Here is a 22,055-nt window from a genome sequence, read left to right as displayed (position 1 = left end):
TCAAACAAAGCAAGAAAAATGAATTGAAAATCATCATCACCACCATAACGACAAAATCAAGTGATCATAATTATTACGACAACTTTCAATATTATTCTGCGAACTTGCGTCGCTATGGCTACTACTACTGCTGCTTCTGCTTTGGGTCCAGTACCTGCGCTGCAGCTGCCGATTGTGCTTGTCCTTCTCGCGGAGATCATTCACCCAGGACTCCGTGTTCTCATCCAGCGTCTTGTTCAACTCGTCCACCCTACAAGGAAAACAGTCAAACAATGTCAGCACGTGAATATCACGTGTCGAGTAATGTCAGCACGTGTATATCACGTGTCGAGTAATGTCAGCACATGTATATCACGTGTCGAATAATGTGAGTACGTGTACATCACGTGTAAAGTAATGTAGACATGTAAATATCACGTGTAAAGTAATGTTAGCACGTGAATTATCACTTGTCAAGAAATGGCGAGTACGTGAATATAACACGCTTGCTTTCAGTTGCCTACCGTTTTTGCAGTGCGTGCATCTTGGCATCCTTGGCTTTGATTTCTTCGCCAAGTCTCTCGTTGTTGTCGATGGCAACTTCCAGTCTTAGTAAAAGACAAAATAAGCCAATTAACAGACGAAATATCACGGGCAGATATGAGGCAACATGAGGCATTTATGATTTAAATGAACAAAATGGATACTGTGAGCTTATATTTGAATGAAAAATACATTAAACACAAGAAAAGAAAAAAGGGGGAAAAGATGTCGAATTAAAAACGTTTTTAGAACTTTGGGTATATTTTCATAATGGAAAAATTCTTATAACATCGCGGCTTATAGAGGATTTGTAGATAAAGGACTTGCTTGAGGCACTATGACTATGTCATCTAACACGCATACCTGTTTTTCAACTCGTAGACTTCCTTCTCCTTCTTCCGTAGTTTGTCATCAACCCTGTCGCCCTGGTGGCGAGTCTCCTCCACACTGCAAGGGACCGAGTAATATCACACATCAAACAATCATCTCAGCCCGCTCACCTTCTTACAGTTAGTATCGCTTGAAAGGAGTCGTTACGCTGCAGGGTACTACCGGTATTTGTTATATTAATTGTTACGTTTTATTTATCATACCCCTTATTTCGACACTTATCGTCATTCTAACGGAGTTCTTCTTACCTTTTAAAGAAAGATCTACTTACTATCTACTTTTTAAAGGGATTTCTTTTTATAATAGCTAACTTTTCCTTAGAAAGAGATTTCTACTTAAAATCATTGCTTACTTTCCCTTCAAAAGAGATTTCTACTTACAATCATTGCAAACTAACCGTTTCAGTAGCTGCTCGATCTCTTCTTGCTTTTTTTTTACTTGTTCCTCGGATTTTTTCTTTTGTTGATTTAAATCTTCAAGCCTAGACCAAAAACCAAGGTTTAGTAACGTGCAACAATGCGACTACTCCATTTTTACGGTTAGTTGACCGCAGTTTGTACTCCTACTACGTCGCCGAGGCTCGCTCTAGAATGTTGGGCAGATATAGAATGCACCGTCACTAAGAAAAAAATATTTACCCGCTCTTTCACAAACTAGAATTTTCGTGAACATCTGAACCTCTCTAGGAAATCGCCAACCAGGGCGCTGACCCTCTTGGACTAGGGCAAATCCAACCGATGGGGCCAGCTGGGTTAATCCATATCCAAGGCATTACGCCTCTGGGAATCCACAGTCCAGGAATTACCCCACTTGGAGATCCACAGTCCAGGAATTACCCCACTTGAAAATCCACAGTCCAGGTATTACCCCTCTGGAAATCCACAGTCCAGGTATTACCCCTCTGGAAATCCACAGTCCAGGTATTACCCCTCTGGAAATCCAGAGTCCAGGTATTACCCCTCAGGAAATCCACAGTCCAGGTATTACCCCTCTTGGAAATCCACAGCCCAGGTATTACCCATCTTGGAAATCCACAGTCCAGGTATTACCCATCTTGGAAATCCACAGCCCAGGTATTACCCCTCTTGGAAATCCACAGTCCAGGTATTACCCTTCTGGAAATTTACAGTCCAGGTTTTACCCCTCTTGGAAATCCACAGTCCAGGTATTACCCCTCTTGGAAATCCACAGTCCAGGAATTACCCCTCTTGGAAATCCACAGTCCAGGTATTACTCTTCTGGAAATTCACAGTCCAGGTATTACCCATCTTGGAAATCCACAGCCCAGGTATTACCCCTCTTGGAAATCCACAGTCCAGGTATTACCCTTCTGGAAATTTACAGTCCAGGTTTTACCCCTCTTGGAAATCCACAGTCCAGGTATTACCCCTCTTGGAAATCCACAGTCCAGGAATTACCCCTCTTGGAAATCCACAGTCCAGGTATTACCCTTCTGGAAATTCACAGTCCAGGAATTACCCCTCTTGGAAATCCACAGTCCAGGTATTACCCTTCTGGAAATTCACAGTCCAGGTATTACCCCTCTTGGAAATCCACAGTCCAGGTATCTCCCCTCTTGGAAATCCACAGTCCAGGTATTACCTCTCTTGGAAATCCACAGTCCAGGTATTACCCATCTTGGAAATCCACAGTCCAGGTATTACCCATCTTGGAAATCCACAGCCCAGGTATTACCCCTCTTGGAAATCCAGTCCAGGTATTACCCTTCTGGAAACTTACAGTCCAGGTTTTACCCCTCTTGGAAATCCACAGTCCAGGTATTACCCCTCTTGGAAATCCACAGTCCAGGAATTACCCCTCTTGGAAATCCACAGTCCAGGTATTACCCTTCTGGAAATTCACAGTCCAGGAATTACCCCTCTTGGAAATCTACAGTCCAGGTATTACCCTTCTTGAAATTCACAGTCCAGGTATTACCCCTCTTGGAAATCCACAGTCCAGGTATTACCCCACTGGAAATCCACAGTCCAGGTATTTCCCCACTCGGAAATCTACAAAACAGGTATTATCTCTCTGGAAATCCACAACTGATGAATCTAGTGAGATGTTATATTGACGAAACTAAGAAAATAAACTGAAAAAAAGAATAAAGCAACACTTTAAAATAATCAAAATAGCTTTATTATCTAAAATAACTAGCATGCATGCAGGTAAAATAAAACCACTTCGACAGAAATAATTTATTTAGAGATTATTCATTTTAAAACTCTCGTATTTATTATAACAGGAAAGAACCCACAACAGCCGTTGTACTGAACACGTTACACATGTAAGAGCAATACATATAAGGGGCGAACACTTCTAAGAAAAACATTATAAATAGCACAAGATAACAATAATACCCCTATCCTCCCGATCCACTTAACAAATACTGGGCACTCCTTAACAGGCAAAACAGGTTTTTTTTCGATAGGGGATGTCTTGACTTCTTTATACGACCTAGCTAAAATAATGAACTAAATAAAAGCTCCCTAGTTTCATTTAGGTGCGTGTGCATGGGTGAGGTCGCCAGCAGTGTCTTACTGAAAAATTCTAATTGAAGTACCGACAACTACTATTCATCTTCCATATGATATCTATGACTGCGCACCTATACACCCCCAATACATGCTGGGCACGCAGGCATTGGGTTTCTCGATGCCATTCTCCACGACCAAGCACCCGCCTGTTCATCAATACCATTCTCCACGACCAAGCACCCGCCTGTTCATCGATACCATTCTCTACGACCAAGCATGCGCCTGTTCATCGATACCATTCTCTACGACCAAGCACGTGCCTGTTCATCGACACCATTCTCCACGACCAAGCACGGGCCTGTCCATCGATACCATTCTCCACGACCAAGCACGTGCCTGTCCATCGATACTATTCTCCACGACCAAGCACGGGCCTGTCCATCGATACCATTCTCCACGACCAAGCACGCGCCTGTTTATCGATACCATTCTCTACGACCAAGCACGCGCCTGTCCATCGATACCATTCTCCATGACCAAGCAAGCGCCTGTTCGTCGATACCATTCTCCACGAACAAGCACCGACCTGTTCGTCGCAACCATTCTCCACGACCAAGCATGCGCCAGTTCATCGATACCATTCTCCACGACCAAGCACCCGCCTGTTCATCGATACCATTCTCTACGACCAAGCACCCGCCTGTTCATCGATACCATTCTCCACGACCAAGCACGGGCCTGTCCATCGATACCATTCTCTACGACCAAGCACGTGCCTGTCCATCGACACCATTCTCCACTACCAAGCACATGCCTGTTCATCGCCACCATTCTCCACGACCAAGCAGGTGCCTGTTTATCGATACCATTCTCCACGACCAAGCATGCGCCTGTTCATCGATACCATTCTCCATGACCAAGTAATACTTTCTTTTCTCTCACCAGTTAAATGATAATAGAAAAATAACAGTATAACATAAAACAGTTTCTCGTTATTTTGTGCTTGTTTTCTTTATGAGCTGACAATGACAAGGTAGGTTAAAAAATATATGCTGACAAAGCCTTTCGCAGCAATGATTCATAGTAAAAATATTGTTATAATAGCAAAACTTGGGATTCGCCATCTTCTAATATAAACTAACCTTATATATAATAATTTAAATATTAATATAATAATTTAAAAATACTTTAAGTATGGTCAAAAGAACTGAGTCATAGAAGTGCCAGAAAATGATGCCGGAAACGCTATCTGATACATGAATACAACATAGAAACCTACCTTACCTGACCTTCGCAACATTTTCCTGGCCTGTCTTACAAGTAACCTGAATCCTTCCTGGCCTGTCTTACAAGTAACCTTGGATTCTTCCTGGCCTGTCTTACAAGTAACCTTGGGTTCTTCCTGCACTGTCTTACAAGTACTGTAACCTTGGATTCTTCCAGGCCTGTCTTACAAGTAACCTTGGATTCTTCCAGGCCTGTCTTACAAGTACTATAACCTTTTTTTCTTCCAGGCCTGTCTTACAAGTAACCTTGGATTCTTCCTGGCCTGTCTTAAAAGTACTGTAACCTTGAATTATTCCAGGCCTGTCTTACAAGTAACCTTGGATTCTTCCAGGCCTGTCTTACAAGTACTATAACCTTTTTTTCTTCCAGGCCTGTCTTACAAGTAACCTTGGATTCTTCCTGGCCTGTCTTAAAAGTACTGTAATCTTGAATTATTCCAGGCCTGTCTTACAAGTAACCTTGGATTCTTTCAGGCTTGTCTCACAAGTAACCTTTGATTCTTCCTGCACTGTCTTACAAGTACTGTAACCTTGTATCCTTCCTGGTCTGTCTTATAAGTACTGTTGGATCCTCTCTGGCCCGTCTTACAAGTAACCTGAATCCTACAAAGCAACTTGAATCCTTCCTAGCCTGTCTTTCAAGTCACCTGAATCCTTTTTGGCCTGTCTCACAAGCAACCAGGATTCTTCCTGGTCTGTCTTACAGGTAACCTTGAATCCTTCCTGGTCTGTCATACAAGTCGCGTTGGATCCTTTTTGTCCTGTCTAATCAGTCACCTCATTCTACCTTCTCTGTCTTACAAGACACCTTGAATCCTACCAGACCTGTCTTACAGCTTTTCACTTCACCGGGGCTTTTCAGTATCACCGGGGTGGTTTACGTCCCCTTCCAGCGCCTACGAAAGTCCTCTGAAAATGAGGATTGGAGTTCTCCTCCCTCCTGCCTACGTCATACACGTGTCTGTCCCTTTCCCAGTTGTCCTGCTCATTCGCAGGACCGCTCCTCTCGCTGCGCCTGAAACTTCGCCGTTTTCCCGACCTGCGCTGGTCTGCGTGTCTCTCAAATGGAGTTCCTGGTCCCCTCGAATCGCTTCTATCCTGTCTGTCCGGTCTATCCTGCCTGTCTTGTCTGTCCGGCCTATCAGATCTGTCCGAAAAATCACTTTCTCTGCGTTTTGGGTCAAACCGTTCGGATCGTTTCACTAGTTTACTTTGAGCTTTCTCCTGGAGTTTTTCCCGATCTTTTTGCGCGATCTCCTCTCCGAGTTTTAATATCTTGCTGGAGAGCTCCTCGTTGTATTTTTCTCGTATAGAGTTCTCCATCACTTGGATGTTTTGATTCGATGAACGAAGAGCCTCGTTGTGATGGTTAATGAGAAGGTCTAGAAGCATTTCAGAGGCACTACGCAATATAATATTCCAGCGTTCAACGAACGAATCTGTCATGTCGCTTACATAGGGAGTAGCGTTCAGCAACAGCCCATCGGGAACCAACCCTCTTTCTCGATACACCTTCAAGTTCTTCTGATGACACTCATGTTTGAAGAACTTCGACTTCTCCTTCTTCAACTCTCGGAACTCCCGCTCGGCACTAGCGGGTATCCTTTGGGCAGCGGGGGAAGAGGCACCGGAGGGTATTGGCGACGTGTCGTTGGAGGGAGCTGGAGACGAGGGACCAAATGACGCAGGGGACCCGGATCTGCAGGAAGGAGAAGGGCCCTTGTTGGAATGTGCCAAAGGTGACCTCTCGTTCTCGCCACTTAGTAGAGTCGACACTACTTACGAAGCTACCGAGGCTACTTTCCTTGTGTTTAGCGAAATACGGCGAGCAAGGAAAGAAGAGAAGGGCTTTTCTTTACAAGTTCTACTGTACGAGAAAACTTAAGACGAAGAAGAACTCAAAGAGAGGAGGAATTTAAAGGATGACTTAAAAGGCGAAATTGCTATTTAACTTAGCCGCGTTCCACTTTCTCTATTCTTTTTTCATTTACTTTTAGAGTAGTGTGCACAGGCTATTATCTGCATTGGAACTCATAGGGCACATAAAACACGACGAACTTAGTGGTTCAAGCAGAAAGTTCTGAGATGCCGCGAGTCAGTTCCTAAAGCTAGTTCTAACTAGTGCCAAGGGTTGGCGCGCAACATTTCAGAATTAACTTTTCGGCTCGTTAAGTATTCCTAATAAGGAATTGATTAATTTCCTTACATGGAATTTACGGCGTTTAACAAAAATGACAATGTCATCAGGTTCAGTTTTATTGCAGAGATCATGTTAATATGCATGCAAGGAGACGCGAATTGCTTCGAAGTACGGCTAATTTGGCGCGATTTAAAGAACGTTCGATGCAGCAAAGCTAGATTTCCAAGCAGGCTAAAGTGTGCAGGTTTTACCAGGGTAGTTCGGAGCAGTAGCGACGTTACTAAGAGCACGATCGGAGGGCACGATTGGCACTCAGCAAATATGGCATTTACTAACACCTCAATGAGCGAGTTCTTTGTTACGGTAAACGTAACACAATATCCCAACCCTCCCCCAGTCTATAAGCACTTTGTCAGCCAGGGGAGAAACGTCCCACAGGAAGAGATACTCCCCTTGAGATGACAAACCGCAAAAATAAGATTCTAGGAGCATATGGACAAGTTTTTACAAAGGGTATTTAGTACATGCTATATTTGCTAGAGCAAGCGCCAAGAAGAAGGGTGCGGTCTACAAGACAGAGGTGCGCCGTCACGCCGATCACGTCATTCCGGCAACTCTGGCTGTCACACCACGTCACGTCATATAGTTACGCTAATCACGTCATAATGTCACACCACAATGTCACGCTAAACTGTCAAACCCGAGGCGGTTAACTCACCTGTTTTCAAGCTCCATGATCTCCTTCTTCTGTTTCTTAACGGTTTCTTCGGACTTCTGGTGGTCTTTAGAGGACTCCCCAAGCCTGCAATTGTCAACAAACCTGGTAAGACCGCGACTAACGTACTCAAACTTGCAATACACTGCAATAATGTTCCTCTTTTTTGTCAATTAAGTGACTGTCACTCCGTGATTACGGGATGATTTCGTGACGCTTATGATTGCGTGACTGCGTGACATTTGTCAAACCCTTGTATAAATGCGTACCTTGATTATAGACAGCGACTGGCGATTTTGTGACGCTTAGGATTGCGCTGTGTTACATTTGTTAGACTGTTGTATGAGTGCGTACCTTAAAATGCGTGACACTTGTGATTGCGTGACTGGTGATAGCGTGACGCTTGTGATTGTGTGACACTTGTGATTGCGTGCCTGTGTTACCTTGATTGTAAACTGCGTAGCTGCTTGTCCTTGTCGCTAATGTTCTTCTCCATGTTGGTGATGGTTTCTTTCTTCTCCTGGATGCGCTTGTTCATCTCGAGGATGACCACCTCTTTCTCCTTGTTCTTCTGGTCCAGGTTCAACAGCTGCTGTTCCTTGCTTACCACCGCTTTCGTCAGCGCGGCGACGTTCTCTTGCTTCACCACCACGTCTTCGCTGTGTTCACTGATCTTCGACGCTTGGCTGGAAAAGATTTAAATCTGATAAGCAATAAGCTACCAATTAATAGAGAAATGTAGAAAGAAAGTGCGTTTCATGAGCAATAGGCGAATTGCACTAAAAAGTAGTCATTTTTTAGTGGCATAATCACGCCAAAATAAACACGCTACGGTCGCAAATTACTACCCATAATGTCATGTGACTTCTTCCTTCAAGTCGCCAACAGTTCTGCACCATGCAAATTACTACCCATAATGTCATGTGACTTCTTCCTTCAAGTCGCCAACAGTTCTGCACCACTCACCTGTAATTAGTCTGCTCGAGGCCAGCGATGACTTCCCCTCGCTCCTTGAGCTCCCCAGACAGGTTGAGCACCTCGGATGACGACACGTGCAGCTCCTCGCGCAGCAAGTGGACCGCGCGGTTCAGCTTCTCTATCTCAGAGGCCTGGGACTTGCACTTCGTCTTGTATTTGGCAAGATCCTGACGGGGGAGGGGAGAGGTCAAAAGGGATAGTAAACAGGTTGTGGGGCAAAATAGGGAGTTTTGATAATATTTAATGTCACTGAAACTATAAAGGTGACAAAACTATGACGCTGATGACAATGGTTTTTATTATGGTAAAGATAAGAAAGCTGCTGACAATGAATATGGTGATATATAACTAGTGGTGATGGTATGGTGACAATAATGGTGATAATGGCAATAATTATTATAATGAGAATGATGACTACTATGGTGGTGGTGCTGGTGGTGGTCATGATAATGATGACTTATGATGATGGTATATGGAGGACAATAATGGTAATGATAATGGTGATGATAATGATCATGATAATTATGACAATGATAATAGTGATGTTGATACTGATCACACGAATATCAGTAAAACTACAGTAGATCGTACTTCATTGAAGCGATGTGTGCTTGACTTCTCCTGTAAAAGCTTGTCATGTAGACTTCTATTTTCCCGCTCCAAATCGATCAGTCTCGCGCTAGAGCCACGCAAGTCTTCTAAAGATTTCTTCAAGTGCTGATTTTGCTGAGAAAGTCTCAGAACGTCCATGGAGCTAAGAGGAAAAAAAGCCACTTTAAAACAGTAAATAGTATAAATAGAAAACGGTTTCTGTAGATGGATATAGGGATAACAATGAAAAGACTGACCCTCACCTCGACTCGTTACATTCACTAGCAAGGCTGGCAGGACCGCCTGAAAAAAATACGCCATAGCGCCATTAGGGAGCGAAGATCAAGGCAAATGTTATTTATTTTCACACATACCTGAGCTTTTTCCTCTGAGAACCTCGAGTTCAGCGTTCAGGGAAAAGAGTTCTGCCAAACTACAAAATTAAATTTAGTCAGAAAAAAGGGATTTGCTGGAACACAATAACTTATCGGATGGAAAAAAGGACCTTCGGCTTAACATACTTTACGGAAGGATTCACAGTCCCAACGTAGAACGCCAGGTTTTTACAACAACAAAAAACAAGACCTTTCGATGTCTTGAGAGACGAAGCCGGTATCACTGAGCTATCGAATTCATAGTTACCTCTCCTGTTTGTCAATAACGAGCTGTGCATTTTCTTCCATGACTTCTTTCACCTTAGCCTGGTCTATCTGCCTCTCCTGAAGCATAACAATTACCATGAGTGCTGTATACAGCTTCGATAGGCGACGTGCACAAAAAATCAAGACTTTTGGGGTCTCAAACTCCCGCCAAAATACACATAGAAAAGGCTGCGCCGTCACTGGCTGGCCCACAAATGGCCTTCACAGTCTGAGAGAATTACCTCAGCGATGTGATGGATGTGCCCCTTCAGCTTCTTGTTCTCTTCTTCAAGAATCTCTGTGGACAGAGTATAACATTTTATTGTATAATATTAAAGATTTGAGGATTCCAGATACTTGCTGGAATTATGCGTAGCTGCGCATTTTTTCAAATGGACGTACCTATGCGTTCCTCTTTAGCAGACAGTCCCAGAAGTTGCTGTTCCAACACCAGTTTGTTATCGTATAACAGCTCGTTCTCTTCCTTGAGTTCCTGAAATACAATCATCATAAACATTTTACTTTTGTGATCATGCTGGAAGTGAACCCCAGAAAACAACAACATGGATAAACTTGAGCTCCCTGCAAACTACATAAAACTAACTTCAAGTTCCCCAGATACTTATTCTCATTTCTAATCCGATAACTCCCCGCTAACTTGAATAATTTTTACTTCCTTGAGTGTTTGTGTAAACAGGATTCTACTGAGTTGTTCTCTCAACAAAATAAAACACCTACACCTACCTCTGATCTCTTTCTCAAGTACTCAAGATCTCTCAGCTTGTCCTTGTACTTTGAGGCATCTGCTTCGAGCTTCTCCACTCTGTCGGCCTGTACAGTTCAAAAAGTCATTATAACATCACCTTGACAAAGAGAGAAAAATATGGAGAAATAAAGAAAGGGAAGACTCAGGGTAGGTTAATCTAAAAGAAAAGTTTATACTTTTTTTTACCAAATTCAATCGAAAATAAAGAATTAGCTTCCCCAAATCTGCGGATGAAAATGGATGCTTTTTCACACTTGGTGCTTTGCTAGGATGACAGAATGGCGGCTGACGGAAGCTGTTTAAGTGTCTTACCTTTGACTTGAGCATGTCCATCTCATCTCTGTATGCCTTCACCCATCTGGCGTCCTGTGACAGTTGCTTGTTCTGTTTTGACAAAACACAATGCTCAGTACAGAACATCCAGTATCTCTTCTTGTGTACAGACGTCCAACTGAAACCACAGTTAACTCAATAATCCCTTATCAGAGTTGAGATGTAAGTCTGCACGATATCTTTAGGAATCTTGGTCATTAGCCTGATTTTGTGAAAGGTCCATAAAGTTTCAAACCTTAGCACACAGGAAGCTTTAAATTTAATACCCAACTGATAATGTGGACCCTTTCATAGAGTCAAAGTAGTGCAGCCTCTTCAAGCTCTGCAGAAAATCTCACCTCTTGTCGCAACTTCTCCACAAGTTTCTTGTTGGAAATCAACTCATCTCGCAGTTCTTGCATCACAACATTTTTCTCTTCTCTGCAAGGACAAGCAAGTTCTTCTTGTAACTAAATAAACTCAAAAAACTTTAAAAGAATAAGATTTCGTTTTTCCTACCCTACTTGTAACCAACAAATGTAATTTGTTTTCCTGTGCTAAAAACAAAGATGTCATCCGTGACAGCATATATAGAGTACCATTTCCCTACTAGCAGGTTCTACACATGGGGTCATGGATGTCAACAGACATTTTGAAATATGCGCAGTAATTGCTGATGGTATTGCTTTCCTTATTGCATAAAGTCCCTAGGATATCCAACTTTGCCCCATTTATCTATTTCTAAACATGTTTCTCAATCAGGCAAGAGGGGGGGGGGGGGGGATTGTATCACTTACATCTCCTCTGTCAGAAGTCTGATCTTCTCTTTTGTAGCAGATATTGAAGGGGACTCTTTGGCATTTTGCTGTACTACAGATGGTGGTGGGGAAAATGGCCTGGGAGATTTCATATTCTGTAAACAAATTAAAATCATCAGTACACCAGCGTAAATATTAGAGTGATAGGGGTGATAAGGGCGATTTAGGGCAATATGTACGATTTAGGGTGGTACAGGCATTTTAGGGTAATAAGGATGACTAGGCAACCGGACAATCAAACATGAGCTACAAAGCCAGCTCCTGTGCCACCCTCCAGGAGGTCTTACCTGTCTTTCTTGCATCAATGCATCTTTTTCAAATGCAAGGTGGGTAACCATCTGTAAAAGTTGAATAAGAAGTTCAGACTTTAGTAATAATGGAGTATGTACAAAATACAGAATAATAAAAATACAGTAGTGATCCATGGATCCTTTCGATCATATAACTGCCATTTGTCAATTACAATTTGCCATTTGCTTTGACAACGTAATTTTAAATACATTGTAGGTGCATATATAAGCACATCTTCATGTCTATAATCAACCGTGTGGGTTTTCCCCAAACATTGCTGGCAATTAGATCTTATTGACCAAGTGCACAAGCCATACAGGAACTTATTGACTCATTGTTGGATGGCCCAAAGCAGTGCCGCTGTGCTTTTGAGAGGGCCATACAGGAGAGCATGCAAAGCCCCATGTTTGCATAATAAACTTTACAGTTTTGTATACAAATTACAGCTCAAACTTCATTACTTACTGCAACCAAGTCATCTCTGTCTTCCACTATCTGGCCCATTTGGTAAAACATATTCTCTACATACTCAACAATATGCCTAAAAATAAAGTATAGAAATTGTTATCAATGCGAGAAATCACTATCCACCACCAGTCATCACCATCATCATTCATCAGCAATCAATATGGAACAGTGACATGTAATAATTACTGTAGGTATAGTATACTTACTCTAATGGGGACTCCACTAATTCATTTACTCGAAATGTAAGAACATTACTAGGTTTCTCTGTAATCTAAAAAAAAAAACTAGTTTAAGTGCATTGACTCATAGTCACACTTCATTTTCCAGTTATTCTTTATCATTCTATAAAATATGCTCTAAGCACTGGTGTTATTTGAATGCATGATATTTCTTATATAAAATAGACTCACCTCTTTTATACAATCAACTAAATTCTTTTGTACTTCGAAGTCTAGCTCTTTTATCTTTTCTATAAAGTCTTCTTTTTTCTCACTCTGCAAAATAATCAAACAATAAAAAAAAGAATGGTATATATTAACTAGAAAGACAAGCTGTATAGCAAGTAGATGGTATCTGTATAGGCATGGTGGATTAAGGAAAAAAATCAACACAATGTTGAAATGGTACATTTGAAGCTTCTATGAAAAGAGAGTGGTTTCACTAACATTTTAACCATTTCGTCCTAAGTGAGGAGAGGTCATGCATGCAACGTCTATGAAACTACTGGGTTTTCAAAGGGAAGTAAAACCTTGTGTTCATTTATTATATATATAAACACATGCCATAGACAGGGGCGTACGCAGGATTTTAACAAGTTGCAGTCAAAGCATTCAGAAGCTGAATGAGGGCATGGCCCCGCATCCGCATCCGCGTGAAGATTTCATAGGTCCTGCTTTTGGGTTTGAAATTAGTGTCAATGCATCAGACTTTTGAGAATATTACACGATCCTCTGTCATATCCTAGATCTGAAATAGGACTTTAGTTGTCGTGTGGCACTGAACAACATACCAATATGTTTGGAAATCATGTGTAGACTAACACGATTAAGAAAATTATAGTTGTTTTCCTCATTGTATATATCAAACTACTGTAGGTACATAAAAATGAATGAGTAAACATTTGATTTTTTTCACCTCGTTTTGCAAATAAGATCGCTAATTTTTTTGGCAGTCCAGTGACTGCAGGCCTAGAGGCTGCGTACGCCCCTGATAGAAAAGGGTAAATTTATGTTGTAGCTACTTTTTCCCCCATATCCCATGCCTGCTGGACACTTGGTCTGGGCCAAGAGTATTAAATGTACTGTACCTGGACTGCACATCCAAGCATCAGTAGCAAGATTTTTATAAGTTCTTGAAGGCTAACATCTGATAAGCAATGACAAAATACATATAATAGTGAGTGATTTTTGCACAAGAGAGTGTATATATTTGGGGTAGAAGAATTTTTTCAAAAAAAGTTCCACTTTAAGGGTATGTAAATACTGCTAAACAGACTGCTCACCACTCTCTGGATCATGTGCGATAGTCACCACATCTGGAGCTCGTAATAATATTAACTGCTGCAGTTTCTCCTGACAAAACAATAACACATCAAAAAGTGAAAAATCTAAATATCCCATACAGCTTGAAATGGTTGCAAGCATGCATTTCTTTGTTGTTACTACTACAAAATACTGTAAAATACTATAAAATACTACAAAATACTGTAAAATACTGTAAAATACTACAAAATACTGTAAAATACTGTAAAATACTACAAAATACTGTAAAATACTACAAAATACTGTAAAATACTGTAAAATACTACAAAATACTGTAAAATACTACAAAATACTGTAAAATACTATAAAATACTGTAAAATACTATAAAATACTGTAAATACTATAAAATACTGTATCTGCCTGTGTTATGGTTATAGCAATGGTCATCAGTTTTAGGGAGACTGTTCTGCCATAGGTACAATACAAGATGGCTATACATCATAAATCTAGCAGTCACTCCACTGGATCTATCTAGAATGTAAACAAAACTATTCTACTTGACTGAAAAAAAAAATACCAAGAGAAAAACTTAACATTTGTTATTGACTAAACTTGACAACACATTTTAGGCATTCTTAAACAGCTATTTGATGCCTGGTAATATTGCATTAATCATTATCTAGGTGCTTTAAATCCCTTTAACTTCCTTGTTGTTTTATTATTCCCATTTCTATCCCTGCATTTTTGTCAATGCCAGAGAACACAAATTTAAAAAGAATAAGAATTCTTATTAATAAATTTACACTATTTTTGCATATCTATATACCTTTTGGCAAACATATGCCATTATGCTCGGAATAATAACAACTTAATTAGATTATTTAGTTATGCGGCAAAACCTTACAAAAGAAAAACAATATTATTAAAAATAAAACAGGAAAAAGTTCTGAGGTCAGTTCTCATGACTTTTTCAAAACAGGCCAATTCACCCTGTTCTGTTATTCAGAAATGGGCTGTCACTTTTTTTATATAAGCAGGGTATTGTATATGCCAACCTGCTCTATGAGAGCATTTTGAAAGACATGCTATGTCTTAGTTGTATTGAAGACTGTTCTGGGATGACTAAATGCCCTGCCTGTGCTGCTTCTGACTGAGCAAGAATGTCTTCCTTGCTAGAGGCAAAATAACTCCCGGTTAACAAATGGTAGCCCCTGCTAGGTAAAGTTATCCCATATTCTAATAAGCTGCAATTAGCAAATAACACCCTAGAATGTGTCATATCATGGGGTGGTCTATTTAAGCAACAAACACAAGCTGTCAAATTTCCTACACCTTTCTCAAGAGAACTATTTGAATTCAGTGTTGTCTGTTTGCTTACAATGTTTATGAGCTAAAAGGAATACATTAAAGTTGGGTTATCAAAACGCGATCATATCCAGCAGTCAAGCAGCACGGTTCGTGTCCCGGATTATTGGCGTATATTTATTTGGAGATCATATAAAGGGCATTTAATACGGTGGCTTTAGAAGATATGTATTCAAAGTGAGGTCTTAGAATACATTAAGGCAAAGTTATAAAAACAGTGGGTGCAAATTGAACAGCAAGAGAATCTAAGATTCCGGAAATTCCAAAATTTTGACAGGGATTTAAATAAAATCTGATTTACCCAGTTTCAGACAAAGTAGAGCTTTTGTCGAACATAACAAAATAAAAACTATCTTATAACGTAACAATATCCACCGGTGTCAAATAAAATCCCTCTCGCTGAGACTTTCCGCCAAAGTTTCTTTATTGTAAACATAAATTTGTTATTACAAATTCAATTTTCTGTTTAGAGTCAGATGAAACGCGAGATGTGGCGAAAGACGCAAGACCAACACCAACAAAGCCAGCCCACAAAATTACATGTAAACATGGCCACTTGTAAGAAACCATTAAAATGCCCCGCCAATATTCGCAAAACCAACATCGTGAAATCTAAATTGCTAGTAGGAAATGACATACAAGAAAGTTCAAAATCTTGAACTTCGGAAATCAAGCTTGATATCTGCCTGGATGACTGGATGTTGATATGAATCGCGACAACTTTTCGAGATTACTACTTGCGCGAACGAAAACACCAGTGCAAATTTTGAAAACAATCCCAAATATCAAGTTTTTGCTGGTTAGAAGAACACACTTTGAGTCTACAGAACCGCCTCTTGGTTGTTCTGGTAACGAGGCAGACACCATGGCTGACTCAAGCGAGATATATTGTATTACAGACACTCACTTGATAATACGCTTTCAGATGCCTCACCAATGCATCGAGATTTTGGATTCGAATATTCAGATCTCCTTCAACGTTATGGTGAATTCGTGTCAACGTGAAATACGTTGGATCGCTGAAAGAAAGGCATATAATATATCAGATATCTTTAATCGGTTTCTATAAATTTAAAGTTTTGATGCTATCGAGTGATTTTGGCGTAAATCGCGGATCCTTTCGAACGTAATTTCGCGCGAAGATTCGGATTTCAAACACTTTGTGATCTTCAAGTGCGCTTTGAAAAATAAACTCACATTTCCACCATAACTTCATTAAGGAACACTCCATCAGCGAATTCAGAGACTGATTCGATGAACTTTCCATTCTTGAAGGTATTTACCTAAAGTTACGAGAAAAAAAATGAGAAAATTGTAAGTCACGATTTCACACTGGTGCGCACTGTCGCTAGGGGACATTGGATTACTCCGGCAGCTAAAGCTCTATAAATGATTATTTCAGCTCAAGCTCACTCACCCAAGTAACAAGTGGGTTAGCCAAGAAGTCCCCTACAGCAGTCATGTTTTAGGAGACACCAGACGGGGTAAAACCCTCTCCAAATCCTTCAAAAGCCTAACGGTTTTAGTTACAGTTTTCTATTTCGGCGGATCATGTGTTGTGCTCCGAGACCACAAACCGCACCAAGTCTCGGGTTTACGCTCCTTTTTAGAAAATCTCACAAAAGTTGCCAATTAAATGTATATTCAAGCATCATAGTGGGTGATTCTTCTGCAAAAGTGGCGCCATTTTAGGAGTTTAATCCTCTCCTAGCGAGACGAACAGTCTTTTCTTTGGAGCGAAGTTATTTGAATGATGAGATTTTGGCAGCTCTGTACACATGCGCGCGCAAGAGAGGCTACAAACCACAGCAAACCCGCTAATTGTTTTGGGTGCGGTCTACGAGACAAAAGCATCTCTCAATATTGCATTTGCCGTCGACATAACTCTCTAAACAAAGAAAAGCGCGGAAGAGAGAGTTTAAAAGCTGTTTACGTCATTTAGGGAACAATTCTAGCGATAGTCATTTGACCCTTATAACGATCAAGCTATTGCTATTTTCGAGTAATGGTCAATACCACAGGTTTCCGGTCCGTCTGCTTTCATTGTTCTTTCAGCAAGACTTGACCTCACTCTTGTCATCATATCATATTCACGAGGTTCCCACACGAGAAACTCGCGACTCCAGCAATAACATTGGTTGCTTTTACGAACATTGTATCTCAAGCCCCCTTTCGTTTTCCTTTTACTTTTGTTTGGATTTTCTTTTATTTTTGTTTGGATTTTCTTTTTTTTGCGATGGCACAACCTCTTGTTATCCATAGAAGAGCGATTACGCGCTAGAATACTGCGTAAAGCTGCGTAAATAAAACGGAAACGCTTTTAAATCCCAAAACAATACACTCTTTACAACAAACTGAACACCTTAAACACAGAAGATCTATGCATTTTATTTATAGTCTGTTTTTCGCTGTGTTTCATGTACACATAATTGCATAATTTTTGCGGATGTGCAGAGCGCGCAGCTAAAGTACAAAAGACGAAGGTCAACATTAAAGTTTTAATAGCTTTGATTGTTGTATACTAGATAATAGCTGGAAAGATAACATAGATTATCTGATCAACCATTACGAGCTCGACTCTTACAAAGCTACGCTTCGCTGGGATATTTTGCTACGGACCACTGAAGAGGGACAGCACATGCTGAGCCGGCGACAAATATTACTCCCGTCGCTTATGCAAAGGCAATTAAACGCTCCTTCTTGGCGGGTGACTGGTGTTTGAAGCTGTACAGCTCTAACGACAAAACGGCGACCAACTTGTTTCATAAGCGACCAACTTTTTGGACAATCCCTTTAAGTAGCTAATAAAAAAAAAAACGAAATACTCCATATATCTGGCCAAGGAACGATCCCCCGGCAATGCTAGAGCGCAGACTAAACAAAAAAACAAAATATTGACAAATATCACGCCAGTACGTCGTGATGTGTGCTTCATCTGAAGACTACTGCACGTGTCAGGGCAGATGGTCGCACGCATCAGCACAAGAAGATATATAAACTACTCTTTCCTAACTAAGACACTAAGATTTATACGAAACGATCTTCATCAAGCAAGAGACCAAACGTGGAATATTCCTAGAGGCAAGTGGTGTATGGGCATACACGTCACTGAACGATGGTTTGGTGGTTTTATAGAATTCTGATAGTGAATTTTTCATCAAACACATCAATTTCACCTTTTTCAAAAGAATAGCGTATTTTTTTCTGAAATTTCTCATTCCATGTAAGTTTATATTTCCTTTACAACAGATAAAATGTCCAGATTCATCATCGCTTTGCTTTTGTGTTTACCGTCGACTCTTTGTGGCATGGATATAAACCACCAGGGGATTCTTAAGTCATGTAAGTAAAAAACTTGTCCCCATACATTCTGTTGGGGAGACGAGGGTGGTGGTGGTGGTGAGGGGTTATGGGGGGTTAAGGGGGAGGGTTGGGCGGTGTTAAGTATGTGAAAGTCTTATATTGATTAGGGAAAGGGCCGTAGTCCCCCTCCTCCAAACAAATATCTTAATGTTTCTGTATTGGACCTCTCCAATATTTTGAAGTCTGCAACGGCGCTGAGGGGATGGGGGAGGGTGTAAGGGAGGGAGGGTGGGGGCTCTGCGCCCTTTGTGCTGTTGTTTTGTTTTTCAATCCCTCTGATAACACGAATCCACGTTACACAGATACGCATGAGTATCCCGTGATGCACCAGTTCGTCGTTTGGAAGTACAAGCTGTACTACTGTCACAAATTTGCCCATATTGACATTGCAGACCAGTCATACTGCAGTTGCCCCTTTCTGGGATGTACCGGAACCCCATCATGCTTCGCAGGCGGGGCAATTTGTTCTCTAAAGAACCCGGATTTTGATTATCACGATTTGAAAGATTCAGATTGTAGCTGCTTGAGTCTGTAAATTTTAGACTCCAATATCAATTGTAATGGTTAAGTGTGGTGACGTAGCGACGACAATTGTTAATATTAATGATTATACTTTATTCAAAGCAGTAGGGAAACGCAAGAGCATATTTAGATAATGTGGGCTGAATTAAAACCTTTACCGCCTTTGGTAGGCAAATCACTTTTACGCTGGCTTATAATACCACAGGCAGTCCGACCTACTCTCAGTAGTTTAGCCTGCGTAGCTGGCGGTTTTGTTGGGTTTCAGAGCAATTTTTTAACCGCGAATACGCGGACTCATTCGTGGTTTATTTTCAGGTCAGAGCGGGCGAAAAAAAAAAAAAAAAAAACACAATCAAAAACGGTTTCCCTTTGTTTTTTCCTGCCCGCCCTGAACTCGCTTGGGGCGGCCTTCACACTTGACCCAGCTCTCTCGCACGGCCATTCAAAAACTAGCAAAGCAAACCACGGACGAAACCCAACAAATATATGAACTCTAGAATCTGAAAGACTGTAAGAAATTCGAGGAAAGTAGTTTACGAGAGGTCTATTAACAGTATTTTCTAGAACCTAAGAAAACAAAACATCTTACTTTGCGTTCATTTCAATGTCATATGCACGTGCATGACTGGACAAAGAAGAACAAAGGCTAAAGGCAGGAATGTAGACCTTGGTCGTAGTGTGCTGCACATGATGACGACATCACTACATTACTATAGCAACACACCCATTCCCAAGAGACACAAAAAGCGTGAAAAAGACCTTGATATTTTTCAAAGTACATTTCAGTGAGCTGTTCGTGGCGTAACCGACTAAGACAGGGCTGGGATCCTGGTTATTACCTCCCCATTAAAGAGCTGGTACCTTTGGTTCCTTCGTGTTGTACAGTTCGCTAGATAGCGGTGCTGGGGCCGAAATCTCCAGCCTAGTCGCTTATGCTGCCATACGGTGTATCAGCACGTCTGGAAGCATGGTCTATTTTTTCTCATTTAAGCTTTTCTGAACGAGGTTTGATTCTTGGCCATCATTTTCTCATGTCGTCTTCACGCAGCAGTAATTATAATTAATCAGCGCATAGGTAGGATTGCTCACTGGGCTGTGCCATGACTTTACATGATAACACACACTACAGGGAAACCATAAGGAAAATGTCATCACTTACGGATCTTGAATTGATACAGCACAGGGTAGTCTTAGTAGGGTTAGCTGGCCCGTCGCCAGGGTTTAGTTTTAAGGTTAGTTATCATCCATAAAATGTGTCATTTTGATAACGATTTTTTAGTCAAGGACCTTTCCCGACTGTTGGGCTGTCGGGCATATAGCCACTGCATATGACCTTGGGCGATCCCTCAAATCTAGTATCTTTACCAGGCAAACTGTAACAATAAAACACAATGGTGTTTCTCCATATTTCTTTAATCTTGAAAATAGGATTGCAATTGTAAGTAAAATTCATATTTTACCTTTATTTGCAAGTGAGTCTCATCTCCCTCTGGCAAAAGATTATTTTTTTGTAAAGTTACTGCGTTGCGAATTCACTGAGGCGCGCGTAACAGGCAAGAAAGTATTCTCAAGTGACAAGAATACCAGTGTGAAGTTGGTTATAAATACGCATAACTCTTCCAGAATTCATTCAATCTTCACCCAAATTTTTAAATTGTGCTTAAGTCTTTCATTACTATTACTCCCTGAGACGCCCGTAAAATAAAGGCCCAACTCCAAAGCGTCAGAAATGCAAACTAAACATCACCAGACCGGGATACACATGGATTCCTCCAAGGCATAGACGACCTTCAAAAGCGCATCTAAGCAATGTAAAAGAATTGACTCTATTGTCAAAATATTAACCTTGATTTCTAACCAATACGTAAACAAATGTTCAGAAACATTTCTTTCCAAAAAGACACAAAATTCCGAACTACAAATAGAGACAATACGTAAACAAATGCTCAGAAACATTTCTTTCCAAAAAGACACAAAATTCCGAATTACAAATAGAGACAAGCAAACACAGATCAAGTCACAAATAGATACCTTTAGAGGTGAAGCCCAGACAAGGAATTATCCCATTGAATCCAACTCAGCGTGCAAACATCCATAAGCACAGCATTAATTATGCCCAAAAAGACTTCATGATGTCCTAAGGCACTCTCCAGATGTGAAAAAGCTGTAATTTTTAAGCAAATTACAAGCAAAACTGTTGTAAGCAATAGGCTGTAGCAGTGCCGTCGCTAGAAGGAAAAGGCACCGCAGTGCATTGTTGGAAACTTCAAGGCATACCGTCTTGGATCAGCGGAAAGAAAAGAAAGAAAAAAAATACGCTATCAGCGGGAATCGAACCCGGGTAGCTGCGTTAGTAGTCAAGTGCCCGCAACGAAAGACTAACGTGGCATTTCTGAAGGGAATTGTAATGAAAATTACTTTTAATACTATTGGTATCGTAAACTATCCCAAGCAAAGTCACCATCGGACTGGAGGTTACATTCGGGAAAAGCTTCAGGGTTACATTCGGGAATGATTTTCACGAGTGTAACCTCCAAAAGGTTACAATCGATATTTTTTTTCCGAATGTAAATTCCAAAAAGTAACATTAGGAAAAATAAAACAGTATACTCGGAAAAAAAGGTATATCAATCTATCGAGCGCTATGCTCTACGTTAGAATTTACTTAATCAAGTGATCGAGGGAATCTAGTTAGTTCTTGTGTGCATAAAATACATACAGGATCCTGAACAAAGCATGAGCACATAAAAGATGCTGAGAGTAAATAAAAATGTCCCTATACCTTCTTTTTGTGTCATGACACACCAAGAACAGTATAATTAAGTATCGATATTTAAAAAAAGAAAGAAAAAAAATACGCTATCAGCGGGAATCGAACTCGGGTCGCTGCGTTAGTAGTCAAGTGCCCGCAACGAAAGACTAACG

The 22,055-nt window shown here is 40.8% G+C and overlaps 1 protein-coding gene and 1 long non-coding RNA gene across 6 annotated transcripts in view; one reads left to right on the top strand and one right to left on the bottom strand.

Annotated features, from left to right (window-relative positions):
* Positions 1 to 17,035, bottom strand: part of LOC5502442 (girdin) — a 46,435-nt gene extending 29,400 nt beyond the window's left edge. For 4 of the 5 annotated variants that reach the window (XM_048730775.1, XM_048730776.1, XM_048730777.1 and 1 more), the window contains exons 1-26: positions 16,663 to 17,035; positions 16,443 to 16,528; positions 16,153 to 16,264; positions 13,900 to 13,969; positions 13,705 to 13,763; positions 12,809 to 12,892; positions 12,605 to 12,669; positions 12,396 to 12,471; positions 11,927 to 11,977; positions 11,619 to 11,734; positions 11,181 to 11,262; positions 10,822 to 10,893; positions 10,488 to 10,574; positions 10,146 to 10,236; positions 9,986 to 10,041; positions 9,745 to 9,821; positions 9,477 to 9,535; positions 9,366 to 9,405; positions 9,103 to 9,265; positions 8,500 to 8,678; positions 7,977 to 8,219; positions 7,537 to 7,620; positions 1,310 to 1,393; positions 886 to 969; positions 504 to 587; positions 155 to 250 (exon numbers count right to left, since the gene is read on the bottom strand). In XM_048730775.1, the coding sequence (XP_048586732.1) occupies positions 155 to 250; positions 504 to 587; positions 886 to 969; positions 1,310 to 1,393; positions 7,537 to 7,620; positions 7,977 to 8,219; positions 8,500 to 8,678; positions 9,103 to 9,265; positions 9,366 to 9,405; positions 9,477 to 9,535; positions 9,745 to 9,821; positions 9,986 to 10,041; positions 10,146 to 10,236; positions 10,488 to 10,574; positions 10,822 to 10,893; positions 11,181 to 11,262; positions 11,619 to 11,734; positions 11,927 to 11,977; positions 12,396 to 12,471; positions 12,605 to 12,669; positions 12,809 to 12,892; positions 13,705 to 13,763; positions 13,900 to 13,969; positions 16,153 to 16,264; positions 16,443 to 16,528; positions 16,663 to 16,707 (2,345 nt within the window). In that variant the 5' untranslated portion in view covers positions 16,708 to 17,035. The remainder of the gene's footprint in view (positions 1 to 154; positions 251 to 503; positions 588 to 885; positions 970 to 1,309; positions 1,394 to 7,536; positions 7,621 to 7,976; positions 8,220 to 8,499; positions 8,679 to 9,102; positions 9,266 to 9,365; positions 9,406 to 9,476; positions 9,536 to 9,744; positions 9,822 to 9,985; positions 10,042 to 10,145; positions 10,237 to 10,487; positions 10,575 to 10,821; positions 10,894 to 11,180; positions 11,263 to 11,618; positions 11,735 to 11,926; positions 11,978 to 12,395; positions 12,472 to 12,604; positions 12,670 to 12,808; positions 12,893 to 13,704; positions 13,764 to 13,899; positions 13,970 to 16,152; positions 16,265 to 16,442; positions 16,529 to 16,662) is intronic. The other variant, XM_048730779.1, reaches the window with a different exon arrangement.
* Positions 17,036 to 18,488: 1,453 nt separating this feature from the next.
* On the top strand, positions 18,489 to 20,595 carry LOC116609887. Its single transcript, XR_007312366.1, has 2 exons — positions 18,489 to 18,587; positions 18,911 to 20,595. It is a non-coding gene; the product is annotated as an uncharacterized LOC116609887 (long non-coding RNA).
* Positions 20,596 to 22,055: the final 1,460 nt, after the last annotated feature.

Source organism: Nematostella vectensis, chromosome 7 (genome assembly GCF_932526225.1).
Source record: "Nematostella vectensis chromosome 7, jaNemVect1.1, whole genome shotgun sequence".
NCBI lineage: Eukaryota > Metazoa > Cnidaria > Anthozoa > Actiniaria > Edwardsiidae > Nematostella > Nematostella vectensis.
The sequence above is the reverse complement of the archived record's forward strand: the minus strand, read 5'-3'. Positions and strand labels throughout refer to the sequence as shown.